Raw genomic sequence first — 23,228 nt, forward strand, 5'->3', positions numbered from 1 at the left:
AGGTTCTTGATCTTGGTGGCCTAACAAGGCTTGGGTCCTATGCAAGTACCACAGATGCTTGACTACTTGCTGCATCTGAAACACTGATCTTTTGTTCAGCTCCACTAAGGTCCATCCCATTCTGATCTCAGTTTGCCATCTGCCTGTACATTTGTGCTCCATCTTCTCTCGCCCAGTAGTATTGAAGCTCCTCAAGGATGTGATGTATATTTACCCACTGGTCAAAGAGATGGCTCCTGCCTCAGAACTGTGTCATCCTGTCGAGACTCGGACTCAAAAGAAGGCTCTTTCTGAAGACAGTCTTCCTAGCTGCAAGCACTTTGGCCAGGAGAGAGTGAGCGAGCTCCAAGCACTTAGGGCTGATCTTCCGTACATGAAATTTCATAGGAAATCAGGTCTTGCAACGTGTGAGGCACATGAGCACCTACTGTGGGATCCACACTGACATTAGCTCAGAGAACCAAAGTTACTGTGGGGTAATCATTGTTTTCATATGTGTTAGAGAAGCCTTTTCAAAACATGACTTGTTGGTGATGGGATCGCTACTGGACTGTAAGTAAGAATTTGCCTCTTGGCTACCACCATTTCATTAAAATTTGTGTTAATGACAAATACAGTGATGCTGAGCAATGCTCACAATAGGTTTGTGCATGTATTAAAATATACATTAATGAATTATGGGATATACTGAGTTATATTATTTTTGAGTGAGCTGAAACTTTCTTGAAAAATCGCATTAAACATCAGATCTCAATAAACAAATTGTGCAGCTGAGCACAAAAGATGTCCTGCTCCTTTTACTGTATATACATAATTATTTCCTCCTTTCTTTAGGAACAAGCCTTTGATCCATATGAAACTTTGTCCCAGGATATTCTTTCCCCACGGTTTCATGAACATTTTAATAACTTGATGGCTAAACCAGCTGTTGCGCTACATTTTCAGGTAAGTATGAAATCTCACTCAAGAAATACCACATTTCTTTTTTGAGATTCATCCTATATTTCCTGTTACCAATCACTCTTTGGGGTTGGGGGAAATCCTAGTGGGATGCTGGATCATGATTTCTCCTCAGATTAAGGTATTTGGGCTGCGCCTCTCTTTTTGCAAATACTGGAGGCAGCTCAGACACGTCCGTGGGTCTTGGTCACTTCCCTTCAGCCCTTGAACTAGATTCTTTGCCTCCAGCAAAGTGGTGACATGGCATTCCTGCCTTTTCCATTGTCATCCCCGTTTTTAATACCAAATCAATGAACAATGTTCTCTCTCTCTCTCTCTCCTTCCCCACCTACACCTTGTCCTTCATCCAGTGGTTGACTTTTTTCAGGGATCCATTCCTTAACAGGACCACCCACTGAGCTCCTTCCCTTGTTTATTTTCCCCTTCCCCCCCAGCATGGCAGATCCTGCTAAACAGTGCCTACAAATGGCTAAGAGTTCTTCATCTGGAAGGAGACTCAAAGGAGCCACAGAAGGAGAGCTCTGCCACAGTTGCTCCTATCCCACAGACCCTGCTTGGGCAAGGACTCAGTTTGGACAGCTTGTTAGGGTCTTTATGTCCCATCGTGCCAGCTGAGACTCCTCCCGAGACATCTCTTCAAGGGTGAGTCAGTCCTCTTCACCTTTTGGGACTCAATAAACAAGACCATCATTCTGCACCTGATGATTCCTTGGTCAGTGCAGTAAACCCCTTCTTCCCCCCCCCCCCCCCCAAAAAAAAAAAAAAAAACAACCCCCAAACAAACAAAAACGACCACCCATGGCTGGTCCACCTCTGTAGGGAAAAGCTCTGGAGCCTTATCCCAGATACTCAGGTGAATTCTGAGTCACTTGGGAAGGAAGCTGGCATCCTCTCTTGACTCTTTCCCCCCGCCCCCCCAATACTAAGAGTTGGACTGTGTTTGGGATGTTCCTTAGCATTTTGTCTCCGTCAAATTGGAGTGAAGGCAGAAGAGGTATGGTCAAGCCTTGAAGTCCCATGAACAACCATGAGCTGCCTCTGGCAATTGCAGAAAGAGAGGTCCAGTCTAGATGTCTTAGACTGACAGATCATTTCCAGAAAGGAAAACATTGGATAAATACATTTCCATTCCACAGTTACTTAATTTTAAGGTGTGTCTTTGATATCACTCTGCTTTTTTTCTGATCTATGCTTAAAGTTATGTTCCTTTCCCAGGATCCCTCGGAAATTCTTTCTCCTCCTCTTGCCTTCTGAGTTACTGCGTTACTTAACGGATCAAAAAGCAAAACCGCATTAAAATCATTTTTGTTGATTAAATAACTATGTGAATCCCACAGTTACCACGACTAGTATTATCCCGTGTATTTAACAAGATCTCCTGATTTCTGTGGCATGTCAGAGTGGTAGATTAAGGCAGAATTTAAATGTCTGGGCCTATGGATCTAGCCAGGATTTGGAGGGAAAGACACGGTGCACTTTGAGATCTGGAGAGCAGGAGGTAGCATTGACAGAAGAGAGATGTGAGTGCCACAAACCCTTTTGCAGAGTGGTAGGAGGTGGGGTACTTGAATTTCTTGTGGGGTATCCTTTGGTCCCATTGTCTCTGGGTCCCAAGTAGTCTGTAAGCTTTCACTGCATTCCAGCACCAAATTCTGCAGGAAATTGAAATTCCTTTTGTTACTTATAGTAAAATATCCATTAAAGAAGTGGGTTTGAGCATATCTGACTGATCATAATGTTTTTCAGGCTTTATGCCTTAATACCCTAACTTCCCAGGCATGACTTTGTGCTTTAGGTTTGTCTGCTTAGTCATGAATACAGTTTCACTGTAGAATTCTGCATGTTCTTAATTTTTGGCTTTTTGAGCTAGTGCTAATTAATAAGAAAAGGAAATGTATAACTAGTTTTTTGTGTAGATCTTAAAACCAGGTGACATAGGGTTTCCTGAGGAATATTTTGTTAATGCAATGGAAATCTTGATTGAGGAAAAACTTAAGTATTGTGGCTGGTACTAAAGACATTGCTGAAGTATGAAGGATAAAGGTCCACATGGCTTTGTGTGATCTGAGAGCTGTTTGTAAATTGTTTTGTAGTTAACATGTTCCAGCACATTGTATGTTGATTTGCTGTTTCTGGTTAAAATAGAGGTAATCACAGTGAAACTGATAAGTTGCCTATTTTATGAGGTTGCCACTGCAGATTCTGACCAAGGCAGTTGAGGATGCTGTATCTTGCAAGCCATGGGTGAATTTTTAATAGCAAACTAGGAGCATGTGTGCACTACCCTCTGATCTGTCCTGCTTTTAAAAAATGATTCCAGTATTTACAATGCACTCTGCCTCCTTGCCTACCATCTCACCACACCTTACTCATTCAAGCCCTTCTTAAGATTCACTATATCTATATTTCTCACAAACAAATTAATAAAACTCTGGAAAAACCTCTCAACTTCTTCCCTCCTTTTTTTGGCTTATATGTGGTAATAATGCCGCTTTTTTTTCCTTTTCAGTCTATTGCTGAAGGTTTTAAAGAAGCTGTACGGTATGTTCTTCCACGACTTATGCTGATCCCAGTTTATCATTGTTTGCACTATTTTGAATTATTACAGGTAAGACAGTAGTGCAGTTCCATATAAAGCATGAGTAATTTTAGTTTAACTAGGGGAGTTAATTTTTATTTACTGTGCATGAAGATAGGATATGAATATATCAGAGGTGTAGCCATGTTAGTCTGGAGCTGTAAAAAGTGACAGAGTCCTGTGGCACCTTATAGACTAACAGACGTATTGGAGCATAAGCTTTCGTGGGTGAATACCCACTTCGTCAGACGCATGGTCTGACGAAGTGGGTATTCACCCATGAAAGCTTATGCTCCAATATGTCTGTTAGCCTATAAGGTGCCACAGGACTCTTTGTCGATGTGAGTATAGTTAAGCATAAACTTTACAGTAGTGTTTGCATGGTTAGAAAGTAAATTGATTGTTACAATATATTATCAATATTAAATCATGCAAAATTCAAACTACTCCAGTTCTCAAAGCGTCCATAAATCTTTGATTATTGCTTGTGTGCTGTGGCATGCTAGGTCTGTTTTTTATTAAATTGAACCGGCATTCAAGTGAGATTTTCATTAATTTTACAGTGTGAATTGCTTTTAATTCTTTGTTTACTTTTATTTCATACATTTTCCTAATTCAGTAAATGATAGTTCAACTCGATGTCTGGGCCTCTCAGCTCAAGGCAAGCAAATCCATCTTATTATTTTTGGAAAACTTGTGTTTCACACTCAGCAAAATCAGAATAATCTATTTTGACTATTCAGGGTTCCAAGTGGCCAAGGCTGAGAAATAAATAAAGTAGAAGCTTTGAAAGCCCAGCACATTTTCCCCATAATGAGGATGGGAGAAGAGTTACATCCACAACACTCCTTTTTAAAAAAAAAAATTTTTTTTGGAGAGGCTTTCATATTTTGTACCTTAAAAAGTGAGGACATTCGCAAGGATTTATGGAATCCTGATTTAGTTGGTAGTTAAATTATATTCCTGTAGTATTTTGTTTTCAATAGCTTTGTTACCAAGAACAAGACTGCATAGTTTGGAAACTGATGTGGATTTATAAATAATTCTGTGTGTTGGGAAATAGAGACATTAACTATACAAAAAGTAATCTGCGGGTATGACCAAAGATTACCTGTGTATCTAGTGCTTCTTATGTGCCCTGGCAAGGTAATCCACACCGCAGCGTATGTTTTTGCAGGTAACCCTGTTCATAGCACCTGATAAATAGCATAATAACAGTTGTGCATACCTCCATTTGTCTGTATTTGTTAGCTTCTGATTTGAGTTAATGGAGACAGGGACCCAGGCAGGATAGAGGGTCCATCAAAAGGCAGAAATACAACTCTTGTTGGGAGTATGAGATAAGCATTATAAATGAATAAACAAAGAACAGAAATGTGACTAGGGACAATGCGATATCTTGGCTATAGGGAGTGATCTTGGGACACTTGTAGCCTCAGAGATTTTTCATGATTGCAGACCATGTGCCAAAAATGTTTACCCATCTCTGGTGTAGTAGAGATGGTGCTAAGAAATAGATTTGTAACACATTCGTGAACAAGTGAATGATTAATTAAACTATAAATATTTCATTTAAAGGAATGAAGTGATATTGGGTTATTTCTTAAATTTCATTATTGCATGAGTGCTAAGAATTTTTTAATTAAGCTCACAATTAAAAAGATTACATTACCTAAAATGTATTGCGGGGGTAGGCAACCTATGGCACACGTGCCAAAGGCGGCACGCGAGTTGATTTTCAGTGGCACTCACACTGCCCGGGTCCTGGCCACTGGTCCGGGGGGCTCTGCATTTTAATTTAATTTTAAATGAAGCTTCTTAAACATTTTAAAAACCGTATTTACTTTATATACAACAATAGTTTAGTTATATATTACAGACTTATAGAAAGAGACCTTCTAAAAATGTTAAAATGTATGACTGGCACGCGAAAACTTAAATGAGAGTGAATAAATGAAGACTCGGCACACCGCTTCTGAAAGGTTGCCGACCCCTGATGTATTGTGTGCATATTGCAGTGGTATGGGGCTTGCCTCAGCGTGCGGTCAGTTTGTATTGTCATGCAACTAATACAACCTTTCAATTCTATATTGCTAGATGGTCTTTGTGTACAGTTCCAAGGATGTACTTAATATGTGTGGAAAGAAATAGCAAACTTTGCAACCTAAAACTTATCACATTGTAGCACTCAGACAAGTTAAAATCTACTTAACAGTGAAAAAACTGAATGGAAACTCAGGTTAACAATATTGGGTTTTTCAAGTATTTAATTCTGTTAATGCGTAAGATTGTTAACATTTTTAAATGGTAGTTTAATTTTCACTCTTTATGCTGTTTACTTTTTGCAGTTCAGTCAACGTTAGATAACAAAAACATAATTGGTTTTACTTGGAGTCTCATGTCTTAGCACAGGGTTATAATGTTTGGGTTGCCAACAGCGTGTAGTAATGTTTAAATCTAAGTGGTTTCCTTTTATTTTTAATCTGTGAAAATATTTCTACTGTTACTAAGTTTTGAAAAAACATTTTTAACCACCTAAATTTTTGTTCCAAACACCTGGGCTTTGTTGTGGTTAGAAGATGTAAATTGCCTTAATTATACTACACTTTGAATGCCTTCATGAAGTTTATAATTTTATTGAGTGAGACTTAAAAGATGAACAAAATACAAAGCATTCTTGATTCTTGGAGTAGCCTGACTTGTCTTAGGCTACATCTACACCACGGGGGGGGGGTGTCGATTTAAGATACGCAAATTCAGCTACGTGAATAGTGTAGCTGAATTCAATGTATCGCAGCTGACTTACCTCGCTGTAGGACGGCGGCAAAATCGACCTCTGCGGCTTCCCGTCGACGGCGCTTACTCCCACCTCCGCTGGTGGAGTAAGAGCGTCGATTTGGGGATCGATTGTCGCGTCCCAACGGGATGCGATAAATCGATCCCCGAGAGGTCGATTTCTACCCGCCGATTCAGGCGGGTAGTGTAGACCCAGCCTTAGTTGTTAGTTCAGAAGACATAAGTCTTCATACCACTAGCATCAATTGGCTATACTTTTGCAGGGTTTTTTTTTTTTTTTTTTTGCCAGCCCTTGGTTTGGGGTCAGTACTAATAGACGTGTAAATACAGTGTTTGTTTCAAAGAAGAATAACCATAAGGAGAACTTAATCATTGACAGTTGTTCTCTTTCCCTCACAGCAAAATGCATTTTTTAATGTGACAATTCTCTGACATTTTTCGAATGTCTTTAAAATGTGAATACCTTAACCAGTTTAGTGGCCTGTGTGATGCAGGAGGTAAAACCGATTATCTTAATGTTCCCTTGCTGCCTAAAAAAAAAAAATTCTATGAATAGGCTATGTCTTACTATTACGTTGAAATATGAAATCTTAGGCTCCAGTCCTGCAAAGACTTAAGCATGTGCATAAAATTATGCATTGAGTAGTCTCATTGAAGTCAGTGGAAGTACTCACAGTGCATAAGGTTAAGTACAAACATAAATCTTTGCAAGATTAGGGCCTTACAGTGTTTAGACAGTTTTCAGCTACAGGATCTAGTGTTTAATTTAGTGTGGTGTTTTCACTTTGGTGTTCTGTGCATTTGAGGATTACATGCTTTATTTACAAACTTGCTAGATCTTATTTGTTTCATGATTCTAGAAGACTTGTTGCTATTTATATTCCAAAATGCAAAACAGAGAAGGTACTTAAATCTTTTCTAGATAAGCTTGGTCTTGTCTTTCTAATCTCATAAGAGACTCTTTGTCTGTAGAGACTTTCAGCACACCAATAACTCCTGTTAATGCTGGTGGGAACTACATACACACACCCTCTGCATGAACGGAAGAACAGACTGTTGGGTATCATTAACTTTGTCTTTTACCTTTAAGTGTAGAAGCTTGTAAATAACTGCAGAAATATTTTGCTGTTTTTTTTTAAGTTTACATAAAATGCTCTTGTTTAAGTTATAACTTAAAAATAGATAAAGCCGCAAGATGATACATGGGCAATACTTTGGCAGATTTATTCTTGATTATAGGAAAAATTCAAAGCTTTTTTACTAAGTGTGATGCATTTTGATTTACATGCGAAGATGAACAGAGTACCAGGCTTTGGGGCAGTGTTCTAGCTCAGCTACAGTGATTGCCACTAAAAAAATCAGCAATTGCCCAGTTATTTGTCCTTGTAAGTATAGGGAGGGAAACACTGAAATCTTGAATACTATTGTATAGTAAATGTTGGGAATGTTCAAAAAAGAACTAGATAAATTCATAGAGGATAGGTCCATCCATGGCTATTAGCCAGGATGGGCAGGGATGGTATCCCTAGCCTCTGTTTGCCAGAAACTGGGATGGGCGACAGGGGTTGGATCACTTGATAATTACCTGTTCTGTTCATTCTCTGTGAAGCACCTGGCATCGTCCACTGACGGAAGACAGGATACTGGGCTAGATGGACCTTTGGTCTGATCCAGTATGGCCGTTCTTTTGGGAAATGTTGCGTCTTTAATGGTGACAAATGAATAACTTCAGGTTAAAATTTGAACTTCATATTACATTGTGAAAACTTCTGCTCAGTGATTTAAAAAAATATCCCCAATGTTGATGTGGATTCAGAAAGGTATAGAGAACAATACTTACAGTATATTAATGCCATTACATAAGTTGTTGGTATTCCTTCTCCTTGAATGCTGTAGTAACCTCATCTCAGAAAGAATGTAGCAGAAATAGAAACAGTTTAGACAAGTACAGAGGCATGAAAGAGAGGTTTCATGTTTCTGAAGGCATGGAGAGGTTAAAAAGATTAGGACTACTTAACCTCGAGAGGAGAAGATAAATAAAAAAAGCAACTGAATAATGGTATATAAAACAACAAATGCTCCAGAGAAAGTCAATCAGACACTTCTCTTTATCTTTATCTGGTTGCCCCATCTCAAAAAAGATATATTGGAATTGGAAAAAGTTCAAAAAAGGGCATCAAAAATATTAGGGGTATGGAATGGCTGCCATTATGAAGAGAGATTAATAAGACTGGGACTTTTCAGTTTGGAAAAAAGACAACTAAGGGGGGATATGATAGAGGTCTGTAAAATCATGACTGGTGTGAAGAAAGTAAATAAGCAAGTGTTGTTTACTCATAACACAAGAACTAGGTCACCAACTGAAATGAATAGGCAGCAGGTTTAAAACAAACAAGAGGAAGTATTTCTTCACACAACGCACAGTCAACCTGTGGAACTCTTTGCCAAGACTATAACAGGGTTCAAAAAAGAACTGAATAAGTTCAGGGAGGATAGGTCTATCAATAGCTATTAGCCATGATGGACAGGGATGCAAAGCCATGCTTTGAAGTGTCTGTATCCTCTGTCAGAAGCTGGGAATGGGTGACGGGATGGATCACTTGATGATTACCTGTTCTGTTCATTCCCTCTGAAGCACCTGACATTGGCCACTGTTGAACAACTGGGCTAGATGGACCATTGGTCTGACCCAATGTGGCCGTTCTTATGTTCATACAATATGAGAGCTAGGAGACAACGACAAAATAAATAGGTGATAAATTCAAAAGTGCTAAAAGGAAATCCCTTCTTACATAATTGTATAATTACCCTGTGAAATTCACTGTTGTAAGGTATTTGTGAGTCAGAGTTTACTAGGATTCAGAAAAGGAATGGGCACCTCTATGAACAACAAGCATATTCACAGTTCCATGAAGATAAAATAAGGGATGTTAAGTCTTTTGCTTCATGATATAAGGCAACCATTTAATTGACTGAGGTGAGGAGATAACTTCCCCTGTGGCATATTAGTACATAATTTCCTGTAATAGAACTTTTACATCTTATTCTAAAGTATCTGGTTGTACTAGATAAGCCATTGCTGTGGTTCTGTTTTAGTGTGATCCTGTGTGCAGTGAACTCTGCATTGGGATATAAATCTACCCATGTTCCCTGGCAGATCTAAAGACTGCAGGACAGCCTGTCTGTGGTTGATGTTTCAGCCTGTGGACTAGAATAGCAATGTTTGTATTTCCATGTGCTCCATTTTCATGCAGAGGTTTTGGGCTACTGCATTCCTTAAGCTGCAGAACGCTGCACTGTTGTGCACAAGCCCACCTGTACAGCCACTCCACTCAGGACCTCCCTCAAAAGATATTACAGGCTTGTCATAGAGGTTCTAAGAGAAGGAATATTGATAATAATAAAGGTGTTTGATCTTGCAGTAATGCGGAGAAACAGAGGTAGCCAAGTATAGTCTGCATAGGAATTCTGCAACTAGTTATCAATCTTAGAATATTCTGTGGTTCAAAATACGGTGATTAACTTTTGTAACTAATGAAAAACTCTAATATCAGATGCACATTAGATTGAGTTCCTTGATGATCACAAATTCAAGGAGATCTTAACTTCTCTCTTGCTTCAAAGGTACCTACTATAAAAATACCGTTTGTTATCAGATTTCCAGACCAGCTTTATGAATTTATTTCAAGGAACTCAGGGTCAAAGAATTTATCTAAACCCTGAACAAGCTGCCAACCATCTTCAGACTCTTGAGAGCCATTCAAGTAAGGAAGGAATATGACCTCTGCATCGAATCCATGAAGACTTTCCTTTATTGATGGACTAGCATATTCTCCACCCTTTTAAACTGTGACTGAGGACCAGGGCCGGCTCCAGGCACCAGCTGAGCAAGCTGGCGCTTGGGGCGGCAGATTGTTCGAGGCGGCATTTTGCCCAATCCTAGGGCGGCACGGCCACTTTTTTTTTTTTTTTTTTTTGGTTCCGCTCCAGCCACCCAGTGGGGGGGGTCCTCTTCCTTCCCTCTCCGCCAACCGGAGCGGAGCTCTCCTGACAGGCGGTAGGAGGCGGCGCAGCGGGAGGGGCCGCGTGGCAGCGCCCCTGCTGTAGCCTTGGCCGCCCTCTTCTCTCTCTCTCTCCCGCCCGCTCCCTCCTCTCTCCTCACCCCCCAAGCTCCATAGTTTGAGGGTATAATCACACAATGCCACTGCTAATCCAGTTTCTGACCTGTCCTGAGCAGAATACTTATTAGTGCAAAATTTCATAATGATCTTGTGATGGACAACCTTTGGAGATAAGGTCTTGTCTTGTCCTTGATTACCACAGGTTGATTGGCTCCTTAAGTAAATCTGTGCCCAGCACATTAGTTCATCTAAAACATAAGACAACAGAAAAGTGTGTCAACACAATAAGAGTGGGTGGGTCAGCTTTTGTGGCCCGCATCATGCGGGAGGTCAGACTAGATGATCATAATGGTCCTTTCTGACCTCTATGAGTCTATTATAGTACTGTCTTTTGGCATTCTATTACACCAGTAAGGAAGAGAGTCTTAACATTTGTCAAGAGCTACAACAACTGTTCTCTGCAAACATTGCCTCCCAAGTGTGTTCAGGTGCCAAGACATGAGACCAAAAGCAGAAATACAATTAATTGAACTCATTCTACAATTGCAAGGGGACTTTTGCACAGTTTTAGAGGATGTTCCAAGAGATTAGATCCACACAAGATCATCCATTTTAAAATACCAGAGGGAAGGAACGAATGAAAATACCACAATTCAGTTCTTCACAACCAATAGTTGTGCTTATCAGTGGTCAGAAGAACTCTAATGCCCTTCATTCCTGTTGTCAGTCATTTCCTTCAAAAACGAATAAAAAAGTTGACAAAACTGTTGTGATTGTCAGTTTACCAGTATTAATATTCTGTCACATCTCTGGCAAAAACATGTTCCTTTTTTCTTATCCTGTGAATAGCAAATAAATTGCACTCATATGTTGATTTAGTCGAAAAGCTTGGCTGTAAAGGGCAAGAACTTGAGAGAGTAAAGTTTGCCAGAACAAGTTGCCTGAATCGGATTCCGAAAACTCAATATGTTGGAAACCAGAAATGGGAGAGATTTCCCTATATCTTTACACAAAATGAAAATAGATGCCATGTAATGTCCACTAGCTACAGTTTTAGACTATTTTCTGGAGCTATTTCACTAAGCTAAATACAACCTTTTTGTCAGCGTATGCCAGCGATGATCTCTTATTTTGGAAAGAGTTTGGAAGAAATCCTCCCAGGGAATCTGAGGAGCAGAATCAGCATATTGTCACAATCCTTAGCTATTTGCGTGTTTTAGGACTTCATAAACCTCATGTCATTTTTTTCAGACCCAGTCTTATGTTCTCCCCCCTTTTTCCTTTGCTGTTTTAGGGTTTTTCCTTGTGAAGTGGAAAAGGGGGGTTACTCACCATGGCAAGTGCCTTATTTTCTATACGCCTCTTCTCAGCATGCATAATCCTCACAAATTCTCAGATATAAAAGTTCTTTGATTTCCATGATATACAGACTGGGGAATGTTTGGCCATCTGGAAAATATAGGTGGTAGTACTTTGAATCACATAAAGGGAGAGGGCCCATCTGGTCAATCCTGTTATCTCAATTACTTTTAGAGCCAGCTAATATCCTTGCTGAGAGAGCATACTGGGAAAGAAAAAGAAGGCTACTGCCATACTGAGTGATTGTGGGTAAGATTCCTCTTAAAATACATAGGGCAAACATGAGTTAGCCCATAGTGGGTGGCTAATTGGCTTGATTTTGCCCAGTAGACCAGTCTGCCTGAATTTTCTTGTCTGCTAAGTTTTTCATGCAAGCTTAACTTACAAGAGGAATTTACAATTAAAATCGTATAGACTCTTCAGTTACTCATCATAATATTCTTATGCTGTTAATATTTTATGAACCATTATCTTAAAGAATGTGAAGTTTTCTGTAACCCCTTTTTTCTTACAAGTGAGTGTTGAGATAAATATCGACTATGAAAGCTAATTAGATTTTTGTAAATCAGTGAGTTCCTGCATAGTGGAGAAGGAAAAATCTTGTTTTCCCTAGTAAGTGAAGCAAACATTATCACTGGAAAAGCAGCAAAGAGTCCTGTAGCACCTTATAGACTAACAGACGTATTGGAGCATGAGCTTTCGTGGGTGAATACCCACTTCTTCGGATGCATGTGACTCTTTTGCTGCTTTTACAGATCCAGACTAACACAGCTACCCCTTTGATAATTATCACTGGAGTTGATCATTTGTTGCTAGTATTAAATCTGGAATTTCAAACTTTATCTTTGCTAGTAGAGAGAATGGTATATGAAGTTGACCTTTGCTCTTACCCATCTGCTGGACTTGGTTAAAGTTATTACAACAATCTATAACCCACTAAAGGCATGTCTATGCATACAGTGCTTCAGCGGCGCAGCTGTAGTTTGTGTGGTGAAGACGCTCTATGCTGACTGGAATGATTCCTTAGAATATGTGCTAACTACTTGTGCTAAACAATCTATTCCACCTTGCATTTAGCTGTGGCTCCAAGTACCTTTTCCAGACCTGAAGAAGAGCTCTGTGCTGCTCAAAAGCTTGTCTCTCTCACCAACAGAAGTTGGTCCAATACAAGATATTATCTCACCCACCTTGTCTCTCTAATATCCTGGAACCAGCATGGCTACAACTACACTGCATAGTTAGTTGAAACACTATTAAACTACTAAAAAAGTGTGTCATTGCTGTAGTACTGACATACAGTTTCAGGACTGTTCCAAGCCTCTAGACTAGTGAACACAGCTAACTTCAAAGGCCAATGATCATTATGAAACCGAACAATTTAAGTGAAAGGATTTAAAGAAAAATATCCTGTAGGGTTTTTTGACAACTCACGGTAAGGCTATCCAGTATCTTTCTTTATCTCCGAATCTCTCCCTTTCACACACAAGCTCACACTCTCACTCAAAAGCTATTTAGTTTTCAGGATATCTGATAGATGTGTTTTCATTTCAGTAACTACTTTGACAGGCATTGGTGGTCTTGTGGGTGAGATTTGCAAAATCACTCAGCATTGGTTATTGACTTCAGTAGGATCAAAGTCAGGTGAACACTGAGTGTTTTTGAAAACAACCCTACATATGAATATATTTGTTTTTGTCTGTATATATCTCTAAAGAAAACCTATTCAGTTGAACAGAAATGGATTTGTTTTGTCATTGTAGCAATTGCAGGAATGCAGTGAAGATGAAGAAGACAGGGAGTGCTTGAAACAAGCCATTACTGCTCTTTTAAATCTCCAATGCAGCATGGAGCGCATTTACAATAAACATTCACCTAGACGGCGGCCTGGGTAAGAATACAATCAAGGAAGCCTCTTGTAGCCCGAAGTAAGTTAGAAGGAAGATATCTAGAGGTGGCAGTGTTTCCCTATTTCCCCCTTCGTTGACTTATGTAAAAAAGCAGTATGTTTTTGTTCGACACTTGCACATGCCAAACATCAAAGCTAGCAGACTTCAATCTGTTGCCTTTCCAAGAGTGTTCACTTACAACCCTCCATACCCCATTCTTGAATAGTTTAAAGCCTTGTCTACGCTGCCACTTTACAGCGCTGCAACTTTCTCACTCAGGGATGTGAAAAAACACCCCCCTGAGCACTGCAAGTTTCAGTGCTATAAAGTGGCAGTGTAGACTGTGCACCAGCACCGGGAGCCACGCTCCTAGCGCTGGTAACTGCTCCCCTTGTGGGGCGGGGTTTGTTTTTACAGCACCAGCAAAGAGCTCTCCCAGAGCTGGTGCCATGATTACACAGCCACATTAATGTTGTTAGAGAAGACCTACACTTAGTCTTTCCCTGGCAATTCACTGTCCTTTATACATTTGTGGTTAAGCATGATTAGGGCATATTTAGGTTGGGGGTGGGGGAATAGCATACAGTGTTAAATTTAGTGGTGTGTTTTTCAGTCTCTGCGGCAATAATACGGAAGAAGCTAACCAGATAAAATTGTTTGTTTCTAGGGAGACAATTTGTCGTTTTTACAACCGCCAAGTAAGAAGCAAGCACCTGGCCATCAAAAAAATGAATGAGATCCAGAAAAATATTGATGGTTGGGAAGGCAAAGATATTGGCCAGTGCTGCAATGAATTCATAATGGAAGGTGTGCTGACAAGGATGGGAGCCAAACATGAACGCCACATATTTCTCTTTGATGGTTTACTGATCAGCTGTAAAACTAATCATGGACAATCGCGGCTTCCAGGTTACAGCAATACAGAGTACAGACTTAAGGAAAAAATTATCATGAGGAAAATGCAGATCATTGACAAAGATGACACTTGTGAATACAAACATGCTTTTGAGCTAGCGTCTAAAGACGAAAACAGCATCGTGTTTGCTGCCAAGTCTGCTGAAGAGAAGAACAATTGGATGGCAGCTCTGATTTCCCTTCAGTATCGCAGTACACTGGATCGAATGCTTGACTCAGTGTTACTGCAAGAAGAAAATGAACAGCCACTGAGGCTGCCCAGCCCAAATGTGTATCGTTTTGTAGTGGAAGACTCTGAGGAAAACATTGTTTTTGAGGACAATCTGCAAAGTAGGAATGGAATCCCGATCATTAAAGGAGGAACTGTAGTGAAACTAATTGAAAGGCTAACATACCATATGTATGCAGGTATGCTTTATTTATTTTTCTCTGTAATTTGGCACATTTTGTAATATCTTACTAATTCTTTAGGTAACGTTTGGATAGCCAATAAGATTAATCTTTTTGTCTCTTGCTTGCTTTCCCACTGAATAGCTGTTTAAAGTCAAGATGTGGGTCATAGTTTAGGGCCAGGAGGGATCACTAGATCATATAGTGTGACTTCCTGTATATGACAGGCCACCAGCATCTAAACCCAACAACCAAAATGAGACCCGAGTATTACAGCTCACAGGAGAGTGGACTATTATGTGCCAGAGGCAGAGAACAGGAGGGACTGAGATGCATCAGTGCTCGAGGCCCCCACGGTGGCAGGGAAATGATAGTGAGATATACCCCAATAATCCTGGCAAGTGAGCCACACCCACATGCTGCAGAGGAATGTGACAAACCCCCAGAAACGCTTTCAAACTGACCTGCCTATCCTTCCCGACTGTGAGCAAGAGCTAGCCAGCCAAGCACCTGAGAGAGAGAATGGTTGATGCCATCTCAGAGCCCTGGCCCACCCCATGTCCCAACTCCAGCTGTGGCCATCCCTGACGCTTCAGAGGAAGGAGATGTTAAAAAACCCTCCTGGAATGCATGTAGAAAAAGAGCACCAGTTAGCTTATTAGGTAACTTTAGTAACACTTCAGTTAAGGGATGAATGAAAGAAATTAAGAGGAAATGCAATGGAAGTTAAAAACGTAATGCTGGTGGGATTTTTGTAACATTTTTCAGATATTTATACTTAGTTTTCTGTTGTATAAAACTGTCAGCTTTGATTGTAGATTCCAATTAGGTGTTCACATTCTAGCAACTTTTAAAATATGAATACTCAGATTTTTCCAGCAACGATTGGTACAGAATTCAAATAGTAAGCCTTCAAAACTCACCCCTATTTTTACAGCTAGAATTAACTGTGAATCGGATCTTGTTGAGTGACACACCTTAGAAGTGGACAAGTAAAGCAGTATTTAATGTTGATGACATGTTAAAATTCCAATGTCCTTAATCTGCCTGAACCTTGTCATAAGGTAGTGCTGCTTGGTACGTCTTCCAGCAGCAGGATGCAGCACAATGCAACCTCAGTTTTCCTCCTCCAGTCTCCAGTAACTCCATGTCAGCTTTCTTGCTTCAATAATACCCCTCCTTTGGGCCAGTTGTGGTGTTTTTTGTTTTGTTTTATTTTTTTTTACAGGAACATAGTCCAAATAGTCTGTGACAGAAATCCCAAAATATAGTCCATCTATCACTTCAGTGCATGTGTCTTAAAATCCCTAGACATCCAGTCCCCGATGCCCCACATATCCCACTCTGGTATCTTCTGTCACACTTGGGTTCTTCATCAGTCCTCTCCTTCTTCCAGGACAGCCACGCCAGCCCTTTCAGCTGGTGCAATTTCCACCCCCATTTCTCCCAAAGCCTCTCTGCTGGAAGTTCATCCATCACTTCTCCTGTACTAACCTCTCATATCCCAGACAGGCAGGCAGGTTGGTGTTCCACTGTCTCCAGTTCTCTAGGTGGAGACATCAGTGGATAAGCACCTTTGCTTCTGGCCTCCCTTCAGCCTTCCCCAGCCTTTTGCTCCAGCCCTCTGGCTTAGAAGTCAGCAGGCAGCTCCCTTTGCTGCTCTCTGGCCTTCAGCCCCCTCTAGCCTTGGCTCTCTGGCTTGGGGAGGTCAGCCAGCAAATCCTTCTGTTGCTCTGCTGCATTCAGCCTTCCCCCAGGAACCATCTACAGCTTCCTTCATGGACCTCCTACAAGTCTTCTGGTCTCTGGCAGCTGTCACCTGCTCTCTTCCTGACTGACCCATCCCCTGTCTCAATCTCTCCCCCTTTATATGGCCCAGGTGCCTTCTTTTAACCCCAATTTCAGGAGGCAACCAATGAGTCAGGTGCGCTGGCCTCTTCCTTCCAAAGGGCAGTTACCACCCTGTGACAAACACATTTTCTTTAGTTGTAGTATCATTTGTGTGAGTGCAAAGTGACCCCCACTTTTAAAATATGGTGGTGTTTGTATGACTCACAAAAATATTCATCTTTCTGAATTGACTGGTGTGCATTAATAGTAGTTCTTACAGTGTAGCTGTGGGAGTTGTGACACAGTCATTTATCACCATAGCTAGTAAACATAGTCCTTGAGCTAGTAGCTGTTTAGTAAATCAAACCTTACAATTACTGTCTTGTTGACATACTAAGGTGATTGTTGTTTGAGGTAGCCTCTGCATATTCCAACTTGTATAATGCATCCTGCAGTGCCAGTGAGCTTCAGGAATCTTCAAGAATAGCAGTGCCCATGGAACTACTCAAACAACCTTTCACAGCAGTGTGTGTGTGGAGCCAGAGGTCCTTTCAGTGGCTAGCTTTGGGGGAGGACCTTCACTAGATGCCTAGAATGCTTTATCTTGGGTGTGTTGGCCAGATTATATGTTAGCTTGTTACAGATATTGTAGTATTACATTAGCTTTAGGTAGGCTTTGTTCCAGTGTGCAGTTCAGATTCTCAGACTGGCTCTGGATTCAATTCCGGAGTCATGGTTACCAAAGAACTTCAAAATGACATTGGTCTCATGGGGTACAACAGGAGGTGATTGATAGGTCCAGGTTCAATTAACATCTTCACTGAGCTGTAAGAAATGATAGAGCACATTAAAATTTGTATACTCCACTAAATTGGGAGGAATTGGGATTATCCTTCAAGACAAAAGTAATTACAAAGAAACTTGGATTAGAAACAAGGGCAACCGTACCCAGTGAATAGTACCCACATGCTCAGTGGGGTGTGGGGGAACCTCGAAAGCAGTAATTTTAAAAGTGTTAGGTAATAGTGAAGAGTGAATTAGAAACAAGTTGGGTGAGGTGTAATATATTTTATTGGGCCAGCTTCTATTGGTGAAAGAGACCAGCTTTTTGAGTTTACACTGAGCTTTTCAGGTCTGAGAAAGGAATTCAATGTCACATCTAAATACAAGGTGAAACATTGAAGGTGTTGTGCAGGTTTCCTTTGAGAATGAGAACTGAGAGGTCAGATATGGAGTGATCATTCTGTGAAAAGTGTTCGCCCACAAGGAGAGCAACAAAAATGATTAGAGGTCTAGAAAACATGACCTATGAAGGAAGATTGAGGAAAATTGGGTTTGTTTAGTCTGGAAAAGAGAAGACTGAAAGGGGATGTGATAAGTTTTCAAGAACATAAAAGGTTGTTACAAGGACGAGGGAGAAAAATTGTTGTTCTTAACCTCTGAGGTTAGGACAAGAAGCAATGGGCTTAAATTGCAGCAAGGGAAGTTTAGGTTGGACATTAGGAAAAACTTCCTGTCAGGGTGGTTAAGCACTGGAATAAATTGCCTAGGGAGGTTGTGGAATCTCCATCATTGGAGATTTTTAAGAGCAGGTTAGACAAACCTGTGTCAGGGATAGTCTAGATAAGGCTTAGTCCTGCCATGACCTCTCGAGGTCCCTTCCAGTCCTGTGATTCTATATGGTGATATTATATATTTTGTCTGATATCATTTTTCTGTGAAAGTTCATTCAAGAGTATAGTAATTGTCCTGGGACCAACATGGCTACAGCAACTCTGCAAACAGAGTAAATTAGAAACATTCACAATGCAGTGTGGCAACAAAAGAGGCTTATGCAATACTGGGCTGCATACTCAGAGGCATCGGGTCAAAGTGTTGGAAGACAGTAGGCTCTCTCTAGCTCTGGGTAACTGCATCTAGAACATGGCTTTCAGTCCTAAGCACCACATTACTGATGTTTGGAAGATACTGACAAATACAAAGTCATTTAGAGAAGAGGGGAAAAAATTCAGGGAGCTGATTTATGAAAAACTGAAAGAGCTAAGTTTCAGAGTAGCAGCCGTGTTAGTCTGTGTCCGCAAAAAGAACAGGAGTACTTGTGGCACCTTAGAGACTAACAAATTTATTTGAGGATAAGCTTTCATGGGCTACAGCCCACTTCATCGGATGCATGTAGTGGAAAATACAGTAGGAAGATATATATATCTATATATCTCCTTATAGTGTGTATGGTAACACCCATTGTTTCATGTTCTCTCTGTGTGTATATACACACACACACACACACACACACACACACACACACACACACACACACACACAACATGAAACAATGGGTGTTACCATACACACTATAAAGGAGCATTCAGTTAAGGTGAGCTTTTATCAGCAGGAGAGAAAAAGAACTGTTTGTAGTGGTAATGAAAATGGCCCATTTCCAGCAATTGACAAGGAGATATGAGGAACTGGGGGTGGGAATAAGGATGGGGAAATAGTTTTACTTTGTGTAATGGCCCAACCACTCCAAGTCTTTATTCAAGCCTAATTTAATGGTGTCCAATTTGCAAATTAATTCCAATTCAGCAATCTCTCGTTAGTCTGTTTTTGAAGATTTGCTTATAATTTTGCCCAACTCTAACCATTTGGCAGGAATGTTCTGTGCTGAGTACCCCTAGCTGACTTTTTTTTTTTTTATTTCAGCAAAAAAAGTTCAACCATTTCTCAGATCAAAGTTAAGGAATAATATGTTTTGCCCTTGTTAAAGTTCTTACGAACATTTTGTTGAGAAGTTCTAGTGCCTCCATGCTGTGGAACAGGGACTTGAAATTTGACACTTAAACTAAACTGGTATTTCCTAAATTTGAGTGCCTGACTTTGCAATTTATTATCTTAATATAGTTTTTAGGTGTAATGTTTTTTAAAAACTAGTAATGAAATTTGATGTAATTGAATCTCACTAAAAAGGTTTTTTTGAAGGTAATTCTTTACTAGCATTAAACTTTTAATTGGCATTAATAACTTTTGTCTTTTATGGCCATATTTTTTATCATCAGTGAACATTGAAATCATTGTATAAAATTCATTTTGTTCATTTTCTTGTTTTCCCTTGACAGATCCTAATTTTGTTCGCACTTTCCTTACTACCTACCGCTCCTTTTGTAAGCCACAGGAATTGCTGAGCTTGTTGATTGAAAGGTAAACAACAAACATTTATTCTGAAGACACTGGGGTGTTTCAGTTTAGATTACTTGCTCCTTCTTTTCTGATGTTTGCAGTGCAATATGGCAGCATGGTTTGGTCTGATTGAACCATCCCATATGTAGGAAAACTTTATACAAGTCATGAATTGTATTAAAACAATATTATCTTTTTAAAAGGAAGGGAGAGGAAGAAGAGGGAATGAAATTTTAACAAAGGCTTATTTTTTCCAAAATGTTAAATGTCATTGAAGTTAAATAGACGTTAACAGAAACAATATCCAAATGACTGTAGGCCATGTGAATACTAGAAAAATACAAATAATTGAAAGCTATATTTATACTAGAAAAGTACACTGTTTAAAATCAATGTAGCTAAATTGGCGCAAACCCCTAATGTGGACACCCTTAAAACAGTAACCAAGCGCAAGCGTGGGGGTGTCTCTACACTGCAGCTGGGACCGCGGCTCCGCTAGCTGCCTGAGTATGTACCCAGGTGGGTTTGTAATCAGTTGGCTAGCCCAAGCTTTAACCGGTGCTCTGCTACTTTCAGTAGCAACTTTCTGAAGCTAAAAGTTACAAGCCCCGTTTTTTCTTGTGTATTAAAATTGTATTTAAATTGTAAATTACATATCAGTGTTTTGTAGATGTCTTTGTTGTCTAAGCTTTAGACTAGGGGTCTCAAACACGTGGCTGGCCCGTGGAGTTATTTCCTACGGCCCGCCATAGGCACTGACTCCTCCGGCAGCCAAGCTCCCCCCCCCCCAACCCCCCCCCCTGCTGTTTGGCAGTGCTTAGGACTTTTCAGGAGAGAGGGGGTGGAGCGGGGACACGGCACGCTCAGGGGAGGAGGCAGAGAAGAGGTGGGGGCGGGGATTTGGGGAAGGGGTTGGAATAGTGGCAGGGAGGGGCCAGAGTCGGGCTGGGGATTTTGGGGAAGGGGTTGGAATGGGGGCGGGGAAGGGGTGGGAAGAGGTGGGGCAGAGGCGGGGCCTCATGGGCTAGATGAGCAGTCTGAGGTATGAAGTTCAGCATGTATGATTCTTCGCTGTGAGTAGTTGTAACGATACGGTTCTGGCGGGACCTAACTGAGAGTGCCAATTCAGGACAAATTGCTTAAACGGAAGTTACAGCCCAAAGCTGGGGTTTTTCCACCTCTAAGGCAAGGCAAACCAAACCAGGCAGACTAAGAGACTTTGGTCTCACCCCACTGGCTAACCACAAGTCACACAAGCAATTCCCTTAGACAGTCCAGTTTCCCAATATCACCACCAGTGCCACTCGTTATGGGGACAAATGGTTATGAAAACCAATACTCCAATAAAAGAAAAAAGGTTTTCCTGATCCCAAAGGATCAAGCCCCAGACCCAGATCAATATACAAATCAGATGTTACCCACAAATCACGCTGTTGCCAATCCTTTAGAATCTAAAATCTAAAGGTTTATTCATAAAAGTAAAAAGATCGAGATGAGAGCTAGAATTGGTTAAATGGAATCAATTACATACAGTAATAGCAAAGTTCTTGGTTTAGGCTTGTAGCAGTGATGAAATTAACTGCAGGTTCAAATCAAGTCTCTGGAGTACATTCCCAGCTGCGATGGGTCATCAGTCCTTTGTTCAAAAGTTCAGTTTGTAGCAAAGTCCCTCCAGAGGTAAGAAGCAGGATTGAAGACAAGATGGAGGAGAGGCATCAGCCTTTTATAGTCTTTTCCAGGTGTAAGAACACCTCTTTGACCTTACTGTGGAAAATTACAGCAAAATGGAATCTGGAGTCACATGGGCCAGTCCCTGCATACGTTGCTGAATTGTAAGGCGTGTTTGCCTTCTCTCAATGGGTCAATTGTATAGCTGATGGTCCTTAATGGGCCATCAAGCAGGCTAGGCAGAGCGAACACCAACTTGTCTGGGAAGTTTCCCAGAAGCATAGCATAAGTTTGAAATACAGACAGTATAGAGCCAATATTCCTAACTTCAACTACAAAATTGATACACACATATAGACAGCCTAATCATAACCAGTAAACCATAACCTTGTCTTAGACACCTCATTTGACCCCCTTTATACAAGATTTGGTGCCACTACAGGACTTTGGTTGCAACCATGTTCTATATGGTCCCAGTTCAAATCAATAACGTGACAGTAGTTGGGAAGAATGTTTGTTAAAAGTGGCAACATATTTAGTATGAATAGTTACTTTAAAAAGTTCCTGCCATTACAGCTGTGTTGATAGACTGTTAGTGTAGATCGTCATCAGTGTTACTGACCACATAAGGAATAGTTACAGGTGTTTATATTTTATTGAAACCCCTCTTCGCATTACAGTTTAAAAAAGTTAATACATTGACTTTTAATAACATACTAGATTACCCTTCATTTTTTACTATACTTTTGTATCGTTGTATTAAAAGGTTTCAGTGATGCGGCCCTCGGGCCAATGTACTAGTCCTCATGTGGCCCTTGTGGTGATTTGAGTTTGAGATCCCTGATTTAGACCCTGATCCTGTAGATACTTAAAGCACATTATTAAAATTAGGCATGTGCAGGGCTGGATTAAGACCATCCAGGGTCCTAGGCACACCATGACGTGCGGCCACCATGGCTTCACCTCAACAACTCACCCATCTTGGAGTGCCAGAGGTAGGAGGCATTGTTCTTCTGCCAAAGAGAGGCACTGGTCCTGTCCTGCCATCCCCTTCTTTCCCTTAGAAGCAACAGCAGAATTCCCTTTCTTTCATGGAGAGGCCGGGATGGTAATGGGGGCAGCCCAGTACTTAATCCAGTGGTCTGGGCCTGCTGCATTTTTTTCCATCTGCCATACATAGATAGTCCTCTGCTAGAATGGTGAGAATGGATCTTGGCATTAACATCTGTGTAGATATGTCACACCTTTCAAAACTATTGTTTCAGATTGTTTGCAGACATCACTGCATAGATTACCCTTGGGTCACCTTTTCAAGCTTCTCTTTGCTTGCAGCCATGTAGACTAAAAACTTGCATGATTTTTAAAAAAACGGAAGCAGATATATACTGCCCTCTGTTGTGTGACTCTGAGAAATGGGGCCCTAGGCACAGGTCTGTGCCTCAGTCTAGCCGTGAGCATGTGCCTGAGTGTTTGCACAACTGATTGAAATCCTTAGATTTGCCCAAACCACAGGTTCAAATCCTGGCAGAGTTGACTGAGCCCTTCAACTTT

At 40.7% G+C, this 23,228-nt stretch overlaps 1 protein-coding gene across 1 annotated transcript in view; it reads left to right on the forward strand.

The window, feature by feature from the left end:
* Positions 1 to 23,228, forward strand: part of SOS2 (SOS Ras/Rho guanine nucleotide exchange factor 2) — an 88,776-nt gene that overhangs the window by 37,645 nt on the left and 27,903 nt on the right. The window contains exons 7-11 of the mRNA XM_054026664.1: positions 835 to 945; positions 3,470 to 3,568; positions 13,575 to 13,702; positions 14,368 to 15,023; positions 19,949 to 20,030. Coding sequence (XP_053882639.1) covers positions 835 to 945; positions 3,470 to 3,568; positions 13,575 to 13,702; positions 14,368 to 15,023; positions 19,949 to 20,030 — 1,076 coding nt within the window. The remainder of the gene's footprint in view (positions 1 to 834; positions 946 to 3,469; positions 3,569 to 13,574; positions 13,703 to 14,367; positions 15,024 to 19,948; positions 20,031 to 23,228) is intronic.

The sequence above is a fragment of the Malaclemys terrapin genome, chromosome 4, assembly GCF_027887155.1.
Source record: "Malaclemys terrapin pileata isolate rMalTer1 chromosome 4, rMalTer1.hap1, whole genome shotgun sequence".
Lineage (NCBI taxonomy): Eukaryota > Metazoa > Chordata > Testudines > Emydidae > Malaclemys > Malaclemys terrapin.